The 22,660-nt window shown below is 43.2% G+C and overlaps 1 protein-coding gene across 6 annotated transcripts in view; it reads right to left on the reverse strand.

Moving 5' to 3' along the window:
* The window catches only part of AOPEP (aminopeptidase O (putative)), a 348,549-nt gene that overhangs the window by 16,054 nt on the left and 309,835 nt on the right, over positions 1-22,660 (reverse strand). For 5 of the 6 annotated variants that reach the window (XM_074330240.2, XM_019711974.3, XM_019711970.3 and 2 more), the window contains one exon: positions 9,764-9,880. In XM_074330240.2, coding sequence (XP_074186341.2) covers positions 9,764-9,880 — 117 coding nt within the window. Of the gene's footprint in view, positions 1-9,763; positions 9,881-22,660 lie in introns of those variants that run through there. The other variant, XR_012495672.2, reaches the window with a different exon arrangement.

Raw genomic sequence — 22,660 nt, forward strand, 5'->3', positions numbered from 1 at the left:
AATGGTTTCCTAGATTTGATACCAAAAGCTCAAGCAAAAAAAGAAAAAATAGATAAACTGGGTTTTTGTCAAAATTAAAACCTTTGTACTTCAAAGGACACCATCAAGAAAGTGAAAAGACAAACCACAGAATGAGAGAATATTTTTGCAAATCATATACTTGATAAGGGACTTGTATCTAAAATAAAGAACTACTATAACTCAATAATAAAGTCAAATAAAACCAATTTAAAAATGAGCAAAAGATCTGACTAGACATTTCTCCAAAGCTGTACAAATGGCCAATAAGCACGTGAAAAGGTGTTCAACATGTTATCAGGAAAATGAAAACCCAATACCACAATGAGATATTGGCTGAAATAAGAAAGACAATAACAACTGTCAGCAAGGATGGAAAAACCGGAACCCTCAGACACTTCTGGGGAGAAGGTAAAAGGGTACAGTAACTCCATTCCAAGATACAGACCCAGGAGAAGAGAAAATGGTGGTACACCCACACAAAAATGTGGACACAAACGTGTTCACAGCAGCATTATATGTAATAGCCAAAAAGTGGAAACAACCCAAATGTCCATTGGTTGGTGAATGAATAAATGAATGTGATCTACCTATACAACTGAACATTATTTGGTGATAAAAAAAGTTCTGATACATTCACATATGCCAAGTGAAAAGCAGCCAGTCACAAAGGTCACATACTGTATGTGATTCCATTTACATGAAAGTCCAGAACAGGCAAATCTACAGACAGAAAGACTAGTGTGGGTGCCCAGGGCGGGGGGGCGGGGGGGAGAGGGGGTGGCAGTTGAAGGGTGTGGGCTTCTTTTGGAGATGAAGACCATGTTCTACAACTGACTGTGGGGACGTACAACTCTGTGAATATACTAAAAAGCCTTGAACTGCACTTTAAATGGGTGAACTGTATGATGTATGGATTATTTCTCAAAAAGGTTGTTATTAAAAACAATCCTTGATTCAAGCTGGGGAAGGCTTTCTGAGCAAAGGGTACTAGGTATTCTATGCAGGAAACCGCCTGGTATCCTGAGATCTGAGCCAACTCCGGGCTGCTGCTCATTGGCTGGCTGGTTCCCTCAATGCCCGTGGGCTTCCTGGTCTCAGCCTGGCATCTGTTTCCATTCAACATGGGCACGACCAGTTGGCCTATGGTACACAGTTCAGGGCGGTTCAAGGCTGCAGTGAAACTACATGCAGACCAAGAAGCTTAAACTTCATTTTTAGTGCCACCTCATACGTTTAGATGATCTTTAAATTCCATACCCTGACATACACACAAAATACCATCATTTGTACATAAATGGGCGTCCTTTCATTTTTTAAGCAATTTGAATCCAGTGTTAATTGCTTTCTCTTTGCTGTCAGGCATTCCCATGGAACAACCTGCACAAATATTCCCATGTAAGAGGCACAGACTGCCTGGGAATGTGTGGGACCTCCAGAGCACTGTCCCCCGTCTGAAAGGCAAGCCCAGGGCCCATGCTCCAGCCACATGCTGCAGGCAGAAGTCGTTCTGTCTGCAGTTTGCTGGTTCCACAGATTCAAGTCCAGACAAACCGAACTCTCTAATCCTGGGTGCCATGGAACTAGACAGGAGAGAAAGGGGGAAGAGGAAAGGCACCGGAGGGAAGAAAGCAACAAGGAAAGCATTCTGGCAAAAGTGAGCCTCTGTTTTAGGGCATCCAAGGCACACGTTACATAGGAATACAGTCCAGTTTACAGTCTGAAAGAAAATGGCAGTGTTTGCAGACAACTTCGCAGACATGAAAGTGTGTTTTGGCATGGATCTTAGTACAGAAATCTAACACGAAAATATGTAAACTATCGCTGAAGGTATTAAAAAAGCCAGAAGCACCAGTAAAACACCATGTGTTGATTTCACCCTCTAGACCTTTAAAGACAAAATGAACCTGAGATGTAGCAGGGTTGGAGGCTATATGGAAAGAAGAGCATCCGGGCAATGTGATTTATACCCAGCTAATGTGCACACCTCCGCCCGTGTGCGGGGCCATGAACAGCAAGGGCACACACTGCCCCGCAGAGTCTGTCCACTAGGACATGCTGCTGAGTGCAGGGGCAGCAGCAGACACAAAGGACAGTAAGTGACCAGGAACTTTTCTAACAAAGTCAGGCTGAATCTGTAGCCAAAAGTCCACAGACTAAATGCTCTTTTCCTTCTATTTAGAAGTCCTAAATATTATGAATTGACTATAACTGTTTATTTAAATGGTTCTTTAAAAAAAAAAAATCAGACAAATTTTGCCATCAGTGGCTCGTTTTCTTCTTTACCTTCATTATTTAACATCTGACAAGTCCCAATGTGCTGTAACAATTCAAGGTCCAGGCCTCCGGCACAGGAGAGAAATATTGATCTAAAAGATGAACTGCTTTTCTTTTTGTTTGTTTGTTTTTTAGTCATTTAAGACCAGTTTTTGAGAGAAGAGAAAAAACAAAACAAAAAGCCTTCACCACAGTATTGCAGGGGAGACTACTTGTTGCAAGGTTTCCACAGAAAAGTTCCAGGAGTGCTGAACTTAATAACAAAGAAACAGAACTCCAAGAAAGAAATACCTAGAGATATCTTCCTGATTTTGAAGGAAATGTTCTTAAAACATTGTTACATAAACCAAATACAACACAGAAAAAACACACACAAATACAACTAAAGAATTATATAAAAGCTCTGTCCTTTCCCACATCACTAAATGCACATGGTTTGAAAAGATACCCTAATTCCTTTTCTTCAATCCATACCCCAGCCAGCTCACAAGCAATTGCCCTCACAAGCAATGCCTCAGCTTTTTAAAAATGGTATTAAGTCACACCTCACAACCTAAAGTTCAGATTCATCAGCATTTGACCTGTAATTTGCAACCTGAGTCTGACGACATCAAGGGGCCAATGAGCCAGACCCCTTGTCCTTGTAAAGCAATTGTGACAAACAGCTCAATGCTGGATATGGCAGGTGTCAAACTGCCTTTCCGGAAGCTCTCATTCCATGTGGCCCCTGGCAGCTTACCCTGGAGAACCACCATCCTGATGCCCCGCAATGGTCTCTTTTTAGTGATCAATCTGAAAACCTGCCTCGTGGGCTCCAGGATGGTGGCTTCTGCCAACACTGGGTGATGACCTGGGGAGGCCAGGGACATGCGTGCACCTAGGAGGGCCCCCAAGGGGCCAGGAGGAGAGGAAGAGGCAGCGGCCACTCGACCAGCAGTCTGGCCTGCTCCTATGCTCGGGCTTCGTCCCCACAGGTTACCCCCAAACACTGCGATTACGGACCTGACATCAGCAAGGCCAGTTTCTGCCTTGATGCTACTCAGATTCCGCATCAAGGCGGACCCAGGAGAAGGAGGCACCCCGATCAGTACACAGGATTTTCCTAAACAGACACTGGGAACTTCCTGAAGCCCACAGAGCCCCAGGAGGTTGGTTACACCTCGCCTCACCTGTACCTCTTCTGCGAGGAAAACAAAACAGAAATGTTTATTTTGTCGCCGGAACACTATCGAAAAGCAACCAGGGGAAAAGGGGGAACAAGAAGCTCCCCATGGCAGGGAACGGAACCCCAACACTTGCCACCCTGAATGGAGGGAGTTTTAACATTAAAGGGAAGGGGCAGATCACAGCTACTGATCAATTTTAGATTTCAGAGACTTGATACCTGGCCAAACCTTTATTCTCTGCCCTTTTTAATATGCCTCTCAAGAGAGCTGTTAATCATGAAATGCTCTTAATGCACAGAAACTATACTTTTGGTCCAAATGAAATTCAGAAATGAGCATCAGAGCTGTCAGACCATTGCAATTCTGGAATCACACCTTCCAAACCTGGACTTCAAACAAACGCTATGGTGTTTTCAGGCAAACAGTGAGTTCTCTTACTGTTGGGTCTGCTCTACACCCTCCCTGCATATGTAGAACCCACCATGGGAGGTGGCGATTTCCTATGGGTTTCAAGGGCTCATCAGCCAGAGCCAGAGGAAAGGCATGTGGGGAACGGCCTGCCCTGCCAGGCTGATGTTTTTCCATTTGCAATCAACCTTGAAAGTGTCCTTTTCAGAGCAGAATGCAGACAGCTGCTGGTGTGGCTTTCTCTGGTACTAGTGGTAGAACAGGTTTGTCTTTACTTACTAATCTGTTTCCTTAGATTTACTTGCTACTATTACTTTAGTTTGCAATTCCTTCTTTTTCTGCCCCATGAGAGATTCTGTTTTCACCTCTCCCAAGGTTACACGCTTTGCAGCCTTGGGAGAACACAGCTGGCAGAGGGTGGCCTCTCAGTGTTGTTAACCACCTTTCTAGCGACTCCACTGCATGTTGTAACCCACTGTCAGGCACCATTAGATGAGATGAAAAAACTGCCTTTTGTGAATCAGTTGCTGGTTTAGACCAGTGGTTCTTAACTGGAATGGCTTTGCCCCCATGAGACCTGTGGCAATGTCTGGAAACATTCTGGATTGCCAAAACTGGGAGGGGTTGGGGACGGGGCTGCCTCTGGCATCTCGTGGGGAAACACCCCCCACCGCACAGGGCAGCCCCACAACAGAACTACCCAGTCCGAAACGTCGGTAGTGCTAAGATTAGGAAACTGATTTAGACCAGGACCCTCCCTCCCCTCCAAACCCCCAACAAGCCCCCAGACAAGAATTCTTTGACCAGCTGCTTAGGGGATCCTAGTAGCTGGGGAGACGTACTACTTTTCTGTCTTTCTCCCTGCCAGTCCTGACAGTCTCTTCAAAAGAAAGAGATCAGCTAAATAACAAAACTTGACCATTTCACACCAAATGAGAGATGGTGAATCTTACACGAGCAGAAATTACGTTAAAACCATGGATGCTCACCGACATTTTCTCATGTCAATTTAACAACCCTGTGAAGAAGGGGTTTGTGGCTCCATTTTAATCCTGAGCAGATGGAGGTGCAGGGAGGAAGCAGGAGAGCTGGGACGCTGCCTGTCCATCACGGTTCAATCCCATGTGTATGTCATAACATCCATTTAGTGTGTTACAACACACATTTTTTAAGAAAATGAAATAGGAAATAATAGAAAATGTTAAGAGTAAAGATAGTTTCATGAAACTTTTTTTGCCAGTTGGCTGTAGTCAAAAGCTGGGAAGCTGGCAGCCTAGCCCAAGCACTGCTGTGCAGATGAGAGAAATGGGGCCCTGGGAGAGTGGGTGACTTGTCTGTGGTCACCAGCCATCTGGGGACCCATGACCTAAGTCCAGCTCACTGCAAAGTCAATGCCTGGGCCAATACCACCAGCTGGTTGGCCTGAGTATTTCACATCGTCAAGACGTGGAAGAGCCGCTCACACACACAGGAGCAGGTGTCATTGTTCTCTTCACACAAGGCCGGCCACAAGGGTGGTACCCCTGAAGGCAGACTGAGGGAAGGCTCCGACATGGTACCCACACTTCCCCATGACAATCTAACCTAGGAGGCCTCTTCCTTTCAGCCAACAGTGCTGCCCAAAGACAGTGAAAGATGAACCCATGCGGGTAACAGCCTCTCCCAGATTAATTTTCTGGTGCAACGTACCAGCTGAAGCACCAGAGTAGGGCATGCTACCACGGGGACCTGTGTGACAGGTGGCTACCACTGCCACCTGAGACATGGAAGACAGTGAGTTGCTGTTTTTGAAGTGGGCCCCAATTTTGAAGTGCTCAACTGTAGTCTGCAGAAATAAAGTTGCTTTGCAGGCTCTTGGAGGGGAAGGCCACACAGCCAAGTTCCACAGACCTTCACCTCACATGGGGCAGCTACTTATACAGTTTGTAAGACCTGCTCAAGAGAGCAAGAAATTCATAACTTAAAAAGGGATCTTAGAAAATATCTTTTGTTCCAAGAATCAGTCGTCCAATATACTTTTAAACTCTTATGGCTCTTTATTTGAGCCAGGATGTTCTAAAACTGAAGACAAAGTATTTCTATGAACTAAGTTTCCTTTCTGCTCATTTTCCATCCCAGTGAGAGAAGCCCAGCATGTGGTCAGCAGTGTCTTTGGCTCAGGATGTGAAAGATGGTTTACTCCTATAGGTAGTGCCACTTCCCAGGCTGCGGAATGCAAACGTTGCCTCACCAGTGCCCCACTTTTTAGATGCTGGCAATGGGAGTGGGCAAGCAAGGCTCGAAATGGCACGGGACGACATGCTTTTCTCTGCCCAGCTTCTTAAGGTATTTGTTCCAGTGCACTTTTCCTTGGAGATTCTGAACACGTGGTATCCCTTCCCGCAGAGCAGACCTGGGGATTCATACCACACGTGACGCAGGCTCACGGACAGAGGGGCTGTTTAACCTCCACCCCCGACACAGAAACAGCTGGCCAGCGACATGAGACTAGGCACCACGCTCAGAAACCCTTACCAACAGACCAGACGTTCTGTGAACAAAACCGAAAACACAGAAGCAACACAAGGAACACAAAGACTGAGCTACACAAAGAGAACCATTAAAAATAAACCTCCCCGTGGGACTGCACCCTCCCACCCCCACACAGAGAAGGGACAGGGGGATAACGGCAAAGGAGCTAAGGCAACTTGTGCACGGTGGGCCCGATTCGCGTTGGGACAGGCTCCCCACACAGCTGAGACGCCTGGTTCGAGGCAGCAGGAATGTCCGGCTCTGCCAACGTCAGTTCTGCAGTGAACGAGGCAACGGGGGCACAGGCAGCGGAGACTCAGTTTACACGAGCTGCGGAACGAGCAGACTCACCTCCTCAGGAAGCGACTTTACATGTGTACGTGCTCAGGAAAAAAACGCCAGTGCAAAGAAAAGTGAGGGGAGCCTTTCTATATCTCCTGGAAATATGGGGAACATACCCCACCCAACCTACCCAAGTCGTGAGCACCCCCTGCTCTGTGCTCGTTTTTCTGCATGGTCCCAGTACCCCGAACAGGGGGTGTTAGGGCCGTAACTCACACTGCTCTGCTCCGCACCAGGAAAACACCCCACAGCAGTTCCCACAGCGGTGCTCCCTGCACAATCTGCCCCCCGCCAGGATCTCTGGCCAGCTTTCCAATGCCTGCTGTTTATTCCATAAGTAAAAGCCCTGATAATGGCTGAAAGAGACTCTCCTATTTGCTTAAATCAAGGAGAAGCACCCAGAATAAAGTCAGACTCCTCAAGACTTTTCCCACCAAAAACAATTCTTCCATGAAATGTTCTGCTACTTAGAGGCAGATGGTTATGCAGCTAAATTCCTGCTCATTGGTGTCACAATAAACCACACTTCACTATAAAGGTTCTAGAAAACACCCTGGTTGGCCAAAATCCTTTTGCTCTTCTGGTTCTTGAGTGACACATCCAGGAAACACCACAATGCGGTAAACTGTCGGTGGAACTAACTTCATGCCAGAACAAGAGGATGGGGAAGGGGGTACGTTGTTAGAACAAAACCTGAGTGGGGCACGTGGCTCGCAGGACCCCCATGGTCTGGCCGCTGCCCACCCCATCACAGGCGTCCACAACCTCCAGATGGGGCAGGCCCAATCGGCCCGGAGCTGGGGGTGGTGTGTGGGTATTTAAATAGTTTGAAGAACGAACAGCAGCAGCAACAACAAATTATCTTGAGACATAATAATTACATGAAATTCAAGTTTCAGCGTCTATTACCAGTTTCGCTGGCGCACAGGCACGTCTGTTCGTTCACGTGCTATCTATAGCAGCTTTCACGCTACAACAGTAAAGGTGACTAGTTGTGACAGAAACCGAATGGCCTGAAGTATTAACTATCTGTTCCTTCAGAGAAAGAGATTGCTGACCCCTCTCCTGGCACATACCAAGCTCACACGCTGACACTTGCTGTGCCTCTCTATGAAGTCACCCCTAGCCCCTCGGCTTTGGCAGCTCCTTCTCGTCCTTAGATCCTGGCTCGAATGTCACCTTGTCTGCATGGCTTTTCCTGAATACTCCATCTAGAGACAACCAGCCCAGCTTCACCTGTGTACCTCCCTTGTAGCTCTTACCTGAAAGTCTCTTGTTCACTTACTTAGGAGCGGTTTTTGCAGAAGAATATAACTTCCTCAGGGCTGGCCCTGGCCTGTCGTGCCCACTGCTGTGTCCCTAGCACCAGGCAGGGTATTTGGGAGTTGCATGGACAGTGACACCCTAGTTACACAGCCTGAGCGAAGCCATCCAATCAGTCGTCCAATATACTTTTAAACTCTTGTCCAGACTCCTGTCCCTGAGGCCTTCAGCTGGCTGAAGACAGTGCCTTGGCTGTGGGCATCACAGTATAGTTTGTGAGATGCAGAACAAGCAATCAATTAAAACCTGTCTACCTCTCAAAGACTGCAGAAGTTACATAGAACAACTAAGCTGAGCTGTCAGTTAAGAACACGGTGTGTTTTATGCTGAAGGATGGGGGGGAAGCAGGGTCCACCACCTCATGGATTCCGGGCTCAGAGTGACAGGTGCCCGGTGCCTGCTTTGATCCTCCCCCCTTTGACTGTCCCCTGCCTGTCACAGGGGCCTGGCATTTCAGTGGTATTCAGCTCTGATTAAAACTTAACCTCATGCCTATAAATAGAAACATCTTTTAAACACTAATTAAAAATAACAGGCTGGCATTTGGAAACTCCTATAAACAAAAATATAAGAGCTGAAATAAACAGCAACAGTTGCACGTCTGATCTATGCTCAGGTGGGGAAAAAGCTGTACAAGTCTTCTCTGTGGCTTTTCAATTAACTCCCAAATGTATGGGGCTTTAAAATGTGTAACAATGTCCATCTTACCTTTTCATCTGATAATGTGTTGGCTTTTCTCCATTTACTCCCTTTTAATGATCATGAAATTAATTTCTATAGTGTTTTATTTTACCCAACATATCCAAAGTATCATTTTCACATTTTAATCAATACGAAGGAATTATCAGTGAGACATAGTGCTGTTGTTTCTGCTGCGTCTTCAGTATCTGTGCATTTCACACTCATAGCACATCTCAATTGGAAACAGCCATCAGCCAAGGGCTCAGTAACCACGTGTTACTAGTGCCTGCCATACTGAACTGCAGTTTTTAATGTTCAGTTACTTTCAACTGAACACAAACCAAGCTTACTTGACTTGAGCAGTTTTATATGAAAGAGCTTTTCTCTTTTTTGACCGTGTGCTTGTTTTTTTACTTAAGATGACTAACTACAATAAATATTTATTATCTATTTATATACACAGATATAAAAAACCCTGGAACTCCTCTTAGGATTCACAGCACATTCTTTACAATAAACTAAAAGATATTGCTTTCCCACAAGCATCCAATTTTGCTTTTCCAACCACGGCTGTTAGATTTAGCTTTCATTTCCTTTCCACACGGCTCCTTTTCTGTCCTAACTGAATGCAACCAACAGGCTCTGGCACATCTGAACCAAGTTTCCTTGAAGCGCGAGGACGCCACCACCGCACACAAGATGACCCGCCCGCGTTTACAATTCAGAAGCACTCCACCCAGCCTGCTCATTCCTTTAGGAGACTTACGGCTGCCCTTGTGATTTAAGAAGAGGGAAAAATCTAGGACCTCAAAATACCCCAGTAATAACCAGATCGGGGCGTCTGCTGGGTTGAACACGACCAGGGAAGCAGTTTACACTTCGCTGGAAGTACTTGCTCTTCACTCCTGAGCACACACATGGGCGCTGCTCATGATATAGCGGTTTCAACAGTCTGGGATGCAATGGGCCCTCCATGGCTCTTCACAATAGCGAGGGCCCCACTGTTTGAACTTCAAGGGTGGGTGGTCCTGACTTACCTCTGCATCCTGCTGGGGGAGCTGGTACGTCCTTTCAAGCCTTTGCAGAGTTCTGGGGTTCAGGGTCTTCTGCTCCAAGAGATGCTCCAGAAGCAGGACCAGCTGGTCTGGAAGAAGCTGAAGGCAAAACCAAACAGCCAGTGAAAATGCCATTCAGCTCACAAGACATTAAACCCAAATATTCAGAACAAAGACAGTAACCTGGGTACTTCAGTGGCGTCTGAAACCTGGGAAGACTGTAAACCTGACTGTGGTAACTCTCAGGGTTTACACTCTGTCCCCAAAGTCACGCATTCTGGGGCCTGATTAGCCGATTCTCCATGGCTTGTCGCGTCAGCTCTCTATTCAGACCAGATCAAAACTGTGTTTATCTTTTTTCTTTTTTAAGGTTGTACAATGTGATGATTGAACATATGTCTGTTAAATATATACCGGGGGTATATATTTATGCCAAAAATATATATACACATGACTTATATTCATCTTTTGTTATCAGTATATATTATTACAATTTTAATACAGGTTTTTCCTTTTTTAAAATGTGTATACATTTTGGCACCCTCCGTATATCCCGTGAAATGATAAAAACTGTACTTATCTTAACATTCTGATTTATTAGATCCTTTTACAGCACACATGTACCAAACAATGCCATTTAGCTTAGACAAAGATTTGAGAAACCATGTGACCTTAGGCAAACACATGGAAGTTTAACAGAAATGAGAAGTCGCTTTCAGATTTCCTTTACCACCTGACCCTTGCAAATGAACACCAAAAAATCAAGAGCATGTAATGAAACAAGAACATGTCTTACAATCCCTCCATTACAAAAGTTGTAAGTTTATTATTCCACTAAAAAAGTCAAAGAATGTGGTACACATGATTACACACACACACACACACACACACACACACGGCCACTGATATAGTATTCCTTCGTTTTCATATAGGACAGGTAAAAAATGGGGTTACCAGTTAAAGACAAAGAGAGGAGGTTGTTTTTACATAGTACAAAAATAATAAAAACTATTTTATAAACGACACTTGTGAAATCCAAGAACTGAAAATCTCCGTCTTACATACCAGTGTCCCAGAGCCTAGAGCAGCCCGAGCCAGACAGCACTCACATAAACCACAAATGGAGAGGCAAGCACATTTCAGATGCACCTTGTAGGAACTGGAAAACATTTATTCTAAAATCAAGGTTTTAAAATTAGTGCTATGAATTCTACTACTCTCTGCATTTAGCTTTTCTTCATCCCTACTTATGCCCAGACAATCCCTGTCAACAAACCCAGATTTGCGAGTCTACGAGTCAATACCAGGCCAACAGAATATTCAGAACAGTTGGATTTTAATCTCTACTTTCTGTTATTCTCAAAGAAATTTTAAAAATCTGTGGGTTCTCTCTGCCTCTCTTTACCTTTCTGCCCCCACATGTGCACTCTGCCTGCCCCCCACCCCCACTTTCCCAAAATGCACGTGGAGGAAAATCGGGTGGATTGCATGCAAAACACTCACCACATAATTCCACCAAGTGTGCACTTCTTCTATTTCCTCACCTCGCCCTTCTAAACTCTAAGAAAACACCCACTTGCCTACACACAGACACATACACATCCCTTGATTCTTGGGCAGTTTTATTTCATAACGGCCTCCATGCACCTAAGCGAGGAGTTGTGACTCCTCTCAGGCTGGCAGGAGAACCGAGGTGCCTTCAGCCGAAACAGGGCTAAGCCAGCACTGACCCGTGAGGCTCTCCACAGGCCTCAGAATGACTAACACTTCATTTCCTCTCATCAGAAGTCACGTGCCTGTAAGATGCTGTAAGGATATCAAATTACATCCTAACAAACAGGAACAAAAATGCCAGTTTTCCCTTTTCTGTAGTTAGACACATGAGGCTACTTTTATGATAGTAAAAGAAATCTGCTGTTCTATAAAACAGGAACCAGCCTCTGGAGAGCCTCCTCACCGGGTGACACCAGGAGGCCTTCGCTGGTGGGGTGTTCTACCCCCTCAGGCGCGGCAGCTCGACCAGCACCCCGGCTCCCTGGCCCTCCTTCCTGTCCATCTCACCTGCAGCCTCACCTCCCTCTCTGGATCTTCGTTCCCTGAGTTCCATCCAGGAGGGGCCCTTCACTGGTGGCGGTTAAGTCATCAGCCCAACCCTGAGTGCATCCTTCAGTCCCCTAAGGTCACTTCCCAATTGTCCTCCTGCACGTGACCCCTCTTCACAGACCTGCCCTTCCTCCCTCACCATGGTCTCTCCCTATGCACCCCATCTCTTTCCAAAGTGTGCTGCAAACGACCCCCACCCAAGGTAGCCTGGCCTGGGTGCCCATGAAGCAACAGTCTAACTACCTCTATGGGGACTTGAGAGGGAAGGGCCCCAGACTGAGTCAGAGTGGCCACCCAGCCCTGCACCCCCAGGGGCATTCTCAAACCCAGCCAGCAGCCAAGCCCAGGGCAGCAACAGCTCAAATGCTGAGGCTACTCTGGACGCAGGAAGACGGCTTTTACAGAAGGCCCAGCCCGAGCCAGTGCAGAATACCCATGGACTGGGGGTGGGGACCCGGTTCACTAACTGAATATAGCAGGAACCAGCCTGGGCAATTTGCAGAATTACAGGGAAGGAAAGAGTAGAAAGAAAAGCATCTCCCTATTATGTGCCTACGCGTACAAAGAGGCCTATTGTTAGAACTCCCATTTGGGATATGGTTTAAACTAGAGAGTCCCATGGAGGAAAGAAACCATTGAGGAAGAAGAGTAGCTTGGTCCTCACTTACCCCAGCTGAATTTTACCAATAAACACAACTCCAGTTTAAAACCGAAGAATTACTAACATGTGAATTGACCAAATATCTGAATCCATAGTTTCATTATCTCTTGTAACTTTCTCTAAGCAGAAAGTTCATGTATCTGCACACAGAAACAGAACAGAAAAAAAGATCACTAAAAGTTTCTGTCCTCTCCTAATTTCACACAATGGAAAAAATATTTAAAGCTAAGCCCCCTGACTAAAGATAAACAGCTGAGATGGAACGGAAGGAGTTGAATCTTGGTGATTCTTTAATAAGTTTAATTTGCTCTAACTGGAGACTGGTAAAGAGCTGGCACGCACGCAGCCCTCCACGTCGCCCTCCACGGCACGGTGGTGCCGGCAGTGCTGCAAGAGCCAGCGTGTTCCCACAGGCCAGGACACACCCAGGCCCGCCACAGAGCCGGGAAGGCGTCTGCTCCGGTGCTGCTGGGCCCACTCTCCAGAACGGCTTGTACGAGTGACTTAGTCAACAATCTGAGGCCACCTGCCTTTCAACTCGAAGGCTTCTAATTCGCTGGGGGCAAATGTGGTTTCGAAACAATGAGAAAAGCAGAGAAAAATCAGTGGTCAAACTATTTTAGTACATAGAGAATAAAACTATCTTTCATTCACAAATGAGTAAGTAAACATCATATAATTTTTACATGAGATTAAAGACCATGAAAAGAGGATATTAAAGCAAAAATGTGGTTAAGTAGCTCGCTTTAATACAGTACATTTCTCTTTGTAAAATAAACATTTACTCCCAGTAAAGCCACCTTATGATAAAAAGAAGTACTATGCCATAAACCAGAAGTTTGCAAAGCAACTGACAGAGCTACCGTCCACATGTGCTCAGAGGCAGGCTCACCCTGGCAGCTGGCACGGTGGCAATGGGAAATATTGTGTGGGTCATTCCACTCCCACCTACATGGAAATCAAATTAAATTTCACATGACTTCTAGGCCAACTGTGTTTTAATACAGCGGCACTGAGAGACAAACATGGCTTTAGTCACACCATGGAGTGATTAAGAAAAATAAAGTACATGTTTCAGAGCATTATGTCCTGAGAAAGCAGCTCCTTTGAACAGGGTAAGATCCGGCCTTTACCACTGAGGGTCTCACAGCCACGGTTCGACAGTGACAGGAATAGAAAGTCCTTTACTTCGTACAAACACGGAATTCAGGATGGGATTGTTTTTTCCATATGGAAACCAGTTTGGTATTTTTCAAATGCATCTGCCTCAGAAACTTCAACAAAATAAGGCTATGGGGAGCCAATGTCATGTGGGTACTTGAAATAGAGAACTCACAGCACTGAAAAACGTACTCGGATACAGAAACCAAAATGCTAAAAGGAGGTCAGTCAATACAAATGCTATTTGTTAAGGATTCAGAGGTCTGTATTCTTGCTCTAAACAGAGAGGATTCCATAGTTGCTAATTAACCAGAAATGTACAAAGAAAATCTACCTGGTATTTTCCCCAGTGATCTTAAGAGCTGAGGCAAGCCACACAACTTTGAACGATTTTAGAGTTTCTACACCGACTCTTGGAAAGAAAATATTAATTTTCCATACCCACCCTTCCAGTCTACAAGCAGCACAAAGAAAACAAACCCTGACTCTTCCAGAAGCCTCCTACTGCTGTCACGGGGGACATCACTCACTCCTGGCTCCCAGAAGGACCACCCATGCAACTGAGGCCCGCCACCATTTCTTCCGTTAGCGGGACGCAGAAAAGGCCAGCTTGCCTCCTATAGAAAATGTCACCGACACGTCTCACTACTGACCTTCCACAGGCAGGCCCCAACGCAAGGACTCCGGTGCACGCGAACATCCGAGCCCCACTGCCTGCACCTCCAAAACGCAAGGGACAGCACCTCCCCTCCTGGCCCAGCGGGCGCGCTGCAGCCGCAGGGACCCAGGGACCGGGAAGGAGCCCCGGACTAATGCAGCCACCGACTGACAGTGGCGTGAGTTCTATTATTACCCCATTATCACTCTGGGATCTGTGCCTAAATGAAGCATGCTTCCTCCCTGATGCCATTTCCTTTTATCCTGGCTGGAGACTAAAAGCGGATCAATGGGGGCAATACATATGATGTCACTTCAATTTACAGCAGCAGTCTCCCCCCTCTCTTTCAGTCTGTCTAAAATACACAGAAAGATCAATTCTTCCCAAAAATGGTTAAAAAATGCTTAGGGAGCATTCTTCTTCCAGAAAAGCATTCTCTGCTATATTTGTCTATGTTTCTACGGCAGGAACTGTTTACACTGAACAAAAACAGAAGAATGGGGGAGGGAGAAAATCTTGAATTCTCCTGTATGCTGGAGACTTGCTGGCTGAAATTCAACACAAGCAGGGTCCAAACCAGACTTGCCACGGCTGCCCTTTGAAAGTCACATGTAGAAGGCTTTCTGGCATTTGGGGCACAACACAAGCAGTCCTCCTTTGCCTCCTGGATTAAAAAGGTAATCCCACAGATATAAAATGTCTTTTTTGTAAGACTAACAAACTCCTTCCAACTCTTCCCAGAAAACACCTAACCACACTGCAGCCTCAGGTGCCTCGACAGAGCACAGGTGTGAGAGCAATCGGTCCTCTCACAGGTGTGACAGGAAGGGAACGCTGACTACAGGACAAGACAGAACTTTGAACCAGGTCATCTTTCAGACGCTGCTCGAACCAAAATAAGTAAGAATCTCTAATTGTATAAATTTTCATGATGATTTTTGAAAACAGTGTAAAATTAAGATACAATTGACAAAGTTCCTCAAAACAAGAGAGTTCTTCCTTAAAACCCTACAAAATCCTCAGTGGATCAGTACCCGGGCGTTCTGGCTGACCTCGCCTAGCCCCAACCCTGGCAAGGGCCCGCTCTTCACATCACTGTTAGCATATAATCTTCTTTCATCTGTCACTTTCTTATTGATAAATGTTCTCAAGTATCAAAAATGAACTATTTAATAATTTGTACATAAGCAAGAGTCTGCCCATGAGCTGCTGTCAACCAGAATATCACGATAATAATTAAAATATTTTTAGTCTAAACTAGTAACTTGTACAGAGGAAAACCAGAATTGCTTGGTTGAAATTGCTACCCAAAACAATTGCTACTGACAACAAAACTTACAAAAGAAAAACCATCCTTTATAGGTTTAAGCAAAACCTTAACACATTTTAAAGAATTGCCAAATTTAAATGTAAAAGTCTGTAGTTCACATTATTTTGGGGACACAGATTTGATTTGCCAGGAAATGAAAGTCATCAAAGAAAATAATGAAAAGTGAAAATAATTTTCTTCAAAATAAAACAATCAAGAAGCATATATTTGTCCAGCAGAATTAGTTATTTTTGATTATCAAACATTCTTTAAGGAGTATGGCTGCAGTCAAATTTGAGAAAGAAAATTCAAGCAGAAGCAATTATTCATATAATTCATTTCACATAGAAAACCATATTTAAGAAAAAAGCATATTTACTATGTTTTTTTGGGAAATGATTCTAACAGCCACAGTTGAAAATGACTACTATACTTCTGAGCCATGGTTTTCTCATGGTGCTTCCAAAAATGACACCACAATAACCAAAACAGACACCATCATTAGCAAATACTATCTGAAATAATTTATTGGTATAAATTATTCTCAAATTTCCAGCACATAAGGGTCAAATTTTCATGTGCTGACATTTCCTCAACTTTTATAAAAGTATTACCCAAACTATATGCAATCTGACACAAAGCATATTATTTAAACTACATAAAATGGGATCCTCTTGGAAACTGGATCTCTTATGACCATGTATACACAAATGGTTTATATTACACATTTTGGAAAATAAATATTTGTAAACATTCAAAGTGAAAATTCGCAAGTATTTTACAAGAGAGGCTTGGATCATCTTGCTGTTTGCCTCCCCTTCCCAGGAATCTGCCAGACCAATAACCAAAGGGGCCAAATGCAGACCATTCCTGATCTGAATTTTATGCTTCTCAAGAAAATCATCAGTCAGGTAGAAGAAACTATAAATTCCTACGTGATTCAGCCCATCCACCCGGCCATGACAACAATGGCAGGCTTAATGCAGGACTTCCTTCAGGCTTTCTAAAGAATTTGGGACACTTGAAAGTATCAGAGATTACTTTAAACTTTTCTTGTTATTTGCAGTTTTTAAAAAAAAAAATTTCATAAAAATGTAAAGAATTTTCACTTCCTTAGAATTAATGCTCTTACCTAAGTTAACAATATTGTGTTTAACAACTGATGTATTTATCTTGAATGAGTATATACATTTTATGAACCTGAGTTCCTAATTTATAGTGGTATTTTCTAACTCAAATTTCTAGTTACATACTAATTTATGACCTCCTAAGTAAGGTACATAATATAACTTTATTATGAAATTGTCAGCTGGCTTTGTGTGTCAAAAATTAGGGCTAGTGGTATATAACCACACACAATGGAAAACTATGCAACTATTTAAAAGAATGAGATGGAACTGTTTCTGTAATATGGTAAGATGGCAAGAAATGTTATTAAGACAAAGTTAAGAACAGAATGTAGGATATGTTTGAATTCATGTAAATAACTTCCCAAAAATATATGAAAAAAAATTAAGTAACTCTTTGAGTTAGCTCTTTCTCTGAGTAACCTACATGAGCTGCCTGGTCTTTTCCTTTTTTCATTTTTCTTTTCTGCCTCCAGCTCACGTTGAACTATTTTCCTGAAATCATGTTAAAAATATTTCCCAAAATTTACTTAATGGAGAGAAGATCTACTTTATGAAGAAATTCAATACTGCAATCTAATCTACGAGCACTGAAATTCGTAAATGATTAAAGCACATGCTCTAGCGAGATGTTGAACAGAAACCAGGGGCTTCTGTTAAAGCAGGTCCAGTTAGCGACAGGCAGACCCCCTAGCACTAGTATGAAACCTACGAGTGGCTCTCTATTCTTAGTCATAACAACATTTGAGAATAACACAGATCTCAACAGTTCTAATTTCAATACTTCTACAGAGATGAATGCTAATATTATTGAATATAAGACTTAAGTTCTGGGTGAGCAATGCACAAATATTGGAAGGATTTTACATTTTCCAAATGCTTTGCAAATGTATATGAAGCACTGTATCAAACAGTCACATGCTCAGACTTTTATGTTATCATTTCCAATATAAATGAACAATAAAGTATTTTTAGAATTTTTTCCAAAGGAAAAAACAGTAACTGTAGTTTCATTCAAACTCAAATTTTTTCCCTAACTTTCTGTATTACCCCCACTATGTCAAAATCAGATAGTCTGTGTGGGATTATTTATTACAAACCTAACACTTTTAGTAAACAACTGTGTCAACATTAGATTAATTGTAACATACAGCCCCAGGAACACAGGGATCCGAACCTTAGAAATACTCAGTCTGAAAACATAAGATTTTCCTGTAAATTACAAGTGATTAGCAAATGGGGGGGAAAAAAAAACACAGCTCTTGCTGAAAATATGCTCTTCAGAATCTTATGGACGAAAACAGAATCCTATTTCAAGTTTAAACAAAGAATAACTGAGTTCAAACAAAACTATATTTTAATCTCTATAAAAAGAATGCACATTTTTAAGGCAACTCCTTGAAGAATGGGACCCGAGCTTGCTCATTTCATGTGGTATCTACACCATGCCTGACACTCACACATATTTATCAAATTTAAATAAAGGACTTAATGTCCAATATAGTAGATGGCGTAACACAATAAAAATGACTGCAAGACAGCTGTCAATCAACAGTTTGGTGATTTAAATAAATCTATTAAAATAAAATTTATATAGTTACACATGAAAATCCAGGCCAGAAGTGATTCTCACTTGGAAACCAGAACAAATCCAAAATATACACACATTCAAATATATCAACTTTAAAAGTTTTATAAACATCCTGTGTTAACAATAGATGTGGTAAATGATTATTTTAAAAGCTGATGGTAAAATAACTGAAACGTCTCTTCAACTGCAATCGACTAATCAATGAAATGATGGCTCTGCAATGTTTTTAAAATGCTAATAAATAAGTTAGACTGTATGAGGACTAGTAAGAACCCATTCTGCTCTAAGTGCAAAAATTCAATAGTAACTCTAAGAGAGATCTGTCCCTTTGCTTTCCAGTCTCCTTGTTCAAACTTGTCATTACAGACATTTAAAAAAATTTTAATCAAATTTAACAGATAAAAATTTTTTATCAAATTTAAGAGCATTTGGACACAATGATATTAAGGAGAGTTGCAAGGTGAGGAAAAAAACCAAGAAACAGGAGGAGGGAGAAACCAAGTCAAGCACTTTGGCCCTCAGTTTAGACAAACGCCTCAGGCATGGACACACACATACACTCAGCGTATTTTTAAGCGGAGAACATAATTTACAAACAAATTTCACTCTTGGGTATTTACGCTGGTCTAAAATACTAACATTCCATTACTCCTAGTTCCTGCTCTTTCTTCTTCATAGTCAAAACAACATAAATATCTTTTTGGTTAATTTTATTTTCTAATATCCTTTCTGTATTTTCTACCAAATCCAAACTAAGCATAAACTTTAGCCACATGTCCATAATTTGTTGTGGTTTCTGTCATAAAGTTGACAAAGAAACATATCCTTAAATATATGTATAGCCAACCACAACTAAAGAGGAATTGTGTGGGGAGGTGAGGGGGTGAGGTGGAAGAGGGTGAGGAGTCAATCTCCATGAATTATTACTGGAAAAATAAAGGAATAAAGTTGTTTCTATTTGATAAAAATGTGTTGAGAGTACTGTACAATTTACTATCCAATGTCTGTTTTTTCACAGAATGATTTAATGTATAGAAAGCACAGGAATCGGACTTCACCCAAATCCTGTACACTTTTGGATTCTAGTCCAGACATTTTATATCCTGGATTAACTTTGAAAACTTTATGAGGAACAGAGCAAAGGATTAACTTAAGTGTCACTTCAACACAGAAATTTGCATTCTTGAAAAAGATACAGACTTAACTTCAGGACTACAGGAAAGAAAGGAAGAAATCAAGTTTCACATACTTCCAAGAAATGTTTACTTTATTTTTTTCTCCTTTTCTCTCTCTTCCACCTCAATACCAGCTCATCTGAAGGGAATGAAAGTTTTGAGTGGGCCAGCATTCTGCACGGAGAGAAATGGCTGTCTTGTGGATGCATATCACGTGAGAAGGTCAAACAGGTGATTGAGAAACACAATACATCAATGATGCCATGTCTGTTTACCCCATGTTGCATGCTATGTACAAATATGGCTGAATAATTCGTAAATTAATGTACTTCCTATCACAATAGGAACCACCTCCAACTAAACAAGTAGACTCAAACAGTGTTAGAACAATGTTCTTGTAGGGCAAAATGTCCACTTGACGGCTGTGAGAGTTCAGACGTTATAATCTTTCTTTTACTGTGAGCTCCAGCTTGGACTCATGGTCCCAGAGCAGCCTGAAGCTGACCCAGGAGCAGGAAACCTGAAATGCGGCCTTGTTTGCTGCCACGGAATATTTTCCCATGTGAATTCAAGTACTTGAAGGTCAATCAACAGAAGTAAGTCTTCAAAGAAGCAAAACACATCCTTTTTAACCATGGATCTAAAATCCTAAAACTGCTCACCATGGATTTAAAATCCTAGAATGCCTGAGACTTACCTACACCCTTTTCATAGGTGTCGGCACGACTAGGATTAAACCTAAGATGTGTTTTCGAGTAGCAATCTAAAATCCCGATGCTTGGGAGTTTACTGTTATTCATAATGGACTCCTAGAGAAATTTCATAAAAATTAAGAGTCAAGTTTTAACATCTCTATTCTTTTTATATCTGCCTTTGTGTATGTATAATGTGCTCATGTGAGAAAAATTCAGTATTATTTTATTGGTATTTTTCAACAGCACAGAACTTTCAGAAATTATAGGAAATGTGTCTGGATTTCTAAGTTTTTATTGTTTATTCAACTTTAACAGGAAATAATCAGTCTATGGAAAACCAAACTTTCCCTCCAGCTTAATTTATCTGTATAAATTAACTGGGAATTTATCTTAAAAAACCAAAGCAGTAGCAATGAAACAGTTTTCTTACAGCTTTTTAGAAACATTTCTGATATAATTAAAACAAACAAAAAAAACTTTAAAAAATAATGTTTACTCTCCACGTTAACAGAATGTCTGCTACTTTGCTTTTAACACATCAAAGTTACAGCATACCAGTCTATACCTCCTATCCCAAAGTAAGGCTTGACTTATTTAAAACAAATTAACTTGAACAACCAGTAATACCAGATTTCCCCCAAAGGAAAGGTGGACACACAGATTTTAAAACTACTAAACGCAACCTCACAGGTTGAGAACCACTTTTCTGCTGATTTCACCTTGTAGGGTCCCATCTCAGACCTTTACAATAACAGTTGAGACAAAAAATGAACAGGCTGCTCCCTCCAGCACAACCCAAACTTCCCTTTAGAGTCCCAGTTTAAAAGGCAGCTTCTTTTCTTGTCGGTGCTTAGCTGTCCTGTATTAGGGCCCCGTTTCCCTCAAAGATTGTTTGCTACAAATATTGTTTGCTACGTAGGAATTTAGACCAAAGACCAAAAACCCCTTTAGGTCAACACACAGCCCTTGACAGAAGAAGAAAGAGCAGAACAGGGATTAAAGTTAACCTGTAGAACATTTCTAAAGGCTCCAGCCTGAAGCAGTCATTTTTGTTACTCTTTTCCAGCCGTATGTGCCCTTTAAATGAACTTTCTTGACCGCATCAGAATGTATTTGTTTACCTGGCTTTTTTCCTTGAAGGCTTGGTAAATATAACACAAAAAAACTTTGCAGTACCGATGCCCACGCCCTTGAATCCACATTGAAAGTTTTGTTTACAGCAAGTAGTACAAAAGCGCGAGAACAAGGCAACAAGCAGCGCGTCCGACGCACCCTAGGTAATGCTGAAGGCGACTATCACTCCCCCTCCCGTCAAAGGCTGTCACCAAGGTAGTGGGGACGCCAACGCCACAGAAGGGGCTGTTAGCTGGGGCGAATGCAACAGGATGATGAAGCAGAACGAGTAATAGTGAACCAAACTTGGCTTTCTTTCCTGCTAAAGCTCATTTGGTGGAAAGATTGAGGTTAAAAGGAGGAAAATGAGAAGGGGTTTTGGTAGACGGAGAAGAAACCACCCTCATTCTCCTAACTAACACCAGCTGACGGCCTCGGGCCCCGCAGCTGTCAGACAGGCCGGGCAGCGGCGGGCGGGCCCGACCTGGAGGGAGGAAAGCGGCTTACTTACTGAGGCTCCCGTGGGGCGCGGACCGGAGCCTGGAGCCCTCGGGATCGGTCCCGGGCGCCGGCTGCTAAGTCCCGCGGCCGCCCGCGCGCCGCCTCTTCCTCCCGGCCAATCCCCGCAGAGGCCGCCGCGCCGCGCCCCGCCCCGCCCCGCCCGCGCCGCTCCGCCCCGCCCCGCCCTGCCCCGCGCGCCGGGCCGGGTTCCCACCGCGCGGCGCCCCTTCCCTTCCCAGCCACACCCCTGGCCCCCACCCCGCCCCGCCCGTCAGCTCCCACCCAGTAATTACTCTAATTAGAAGTTTTAGTCTCAGCAGTTAAACAATGTACGAACCAGTCCCAACACAGCCTGCAATTCAAATGGCTTTGAGAACAAAGGCAATCATAGCTGTAGCAATTTTTCCTCTAATTTACAGAATGTGGAGACTTTCTCTCACTGCACATTGTACTTAAATTTTTTTAAAAGTTTAACCTCTAGGGTACGTGCCATTTCACAAGGATATCAGCATTTTTGTGGAAAAACGCCAGACCACGCTGGCTACAATAAAGAAAAAAAGAAAACCCCCGTTTCAAAAAAATGAATATCAAACTTGAAAGTTTGCTCCCTCCTGCAGAACAAATGTTTCTGGATCACCTGGTCGAAATGAACAAGCTGTACAGAGATGTGGGAGGGTTGTCATCTTACAGTTCATAGACTACGTGAATAAAAGGAAAACAAACTACCCAGAAAACTATACTCTTTTTAGTAAACAATCTGCATAATTTTTAGTACTGATGGAAGT

This window comes from Rhinolophus sinicus, chromosome 16, assembly GCF_057876585.1.
Source record: "Rhinolophus sinicus isolate RSI-liver-muscle chromosome 16, RSI-T2T, whole genome shotgun sequence".
Classification (NCBI taxonomy): Eukaryota; Metazoa; Chordata; class Mammalia; order Chiroptera; family Rhinolophidae; genus Rhinolophus; species Rhinolophus sinicus.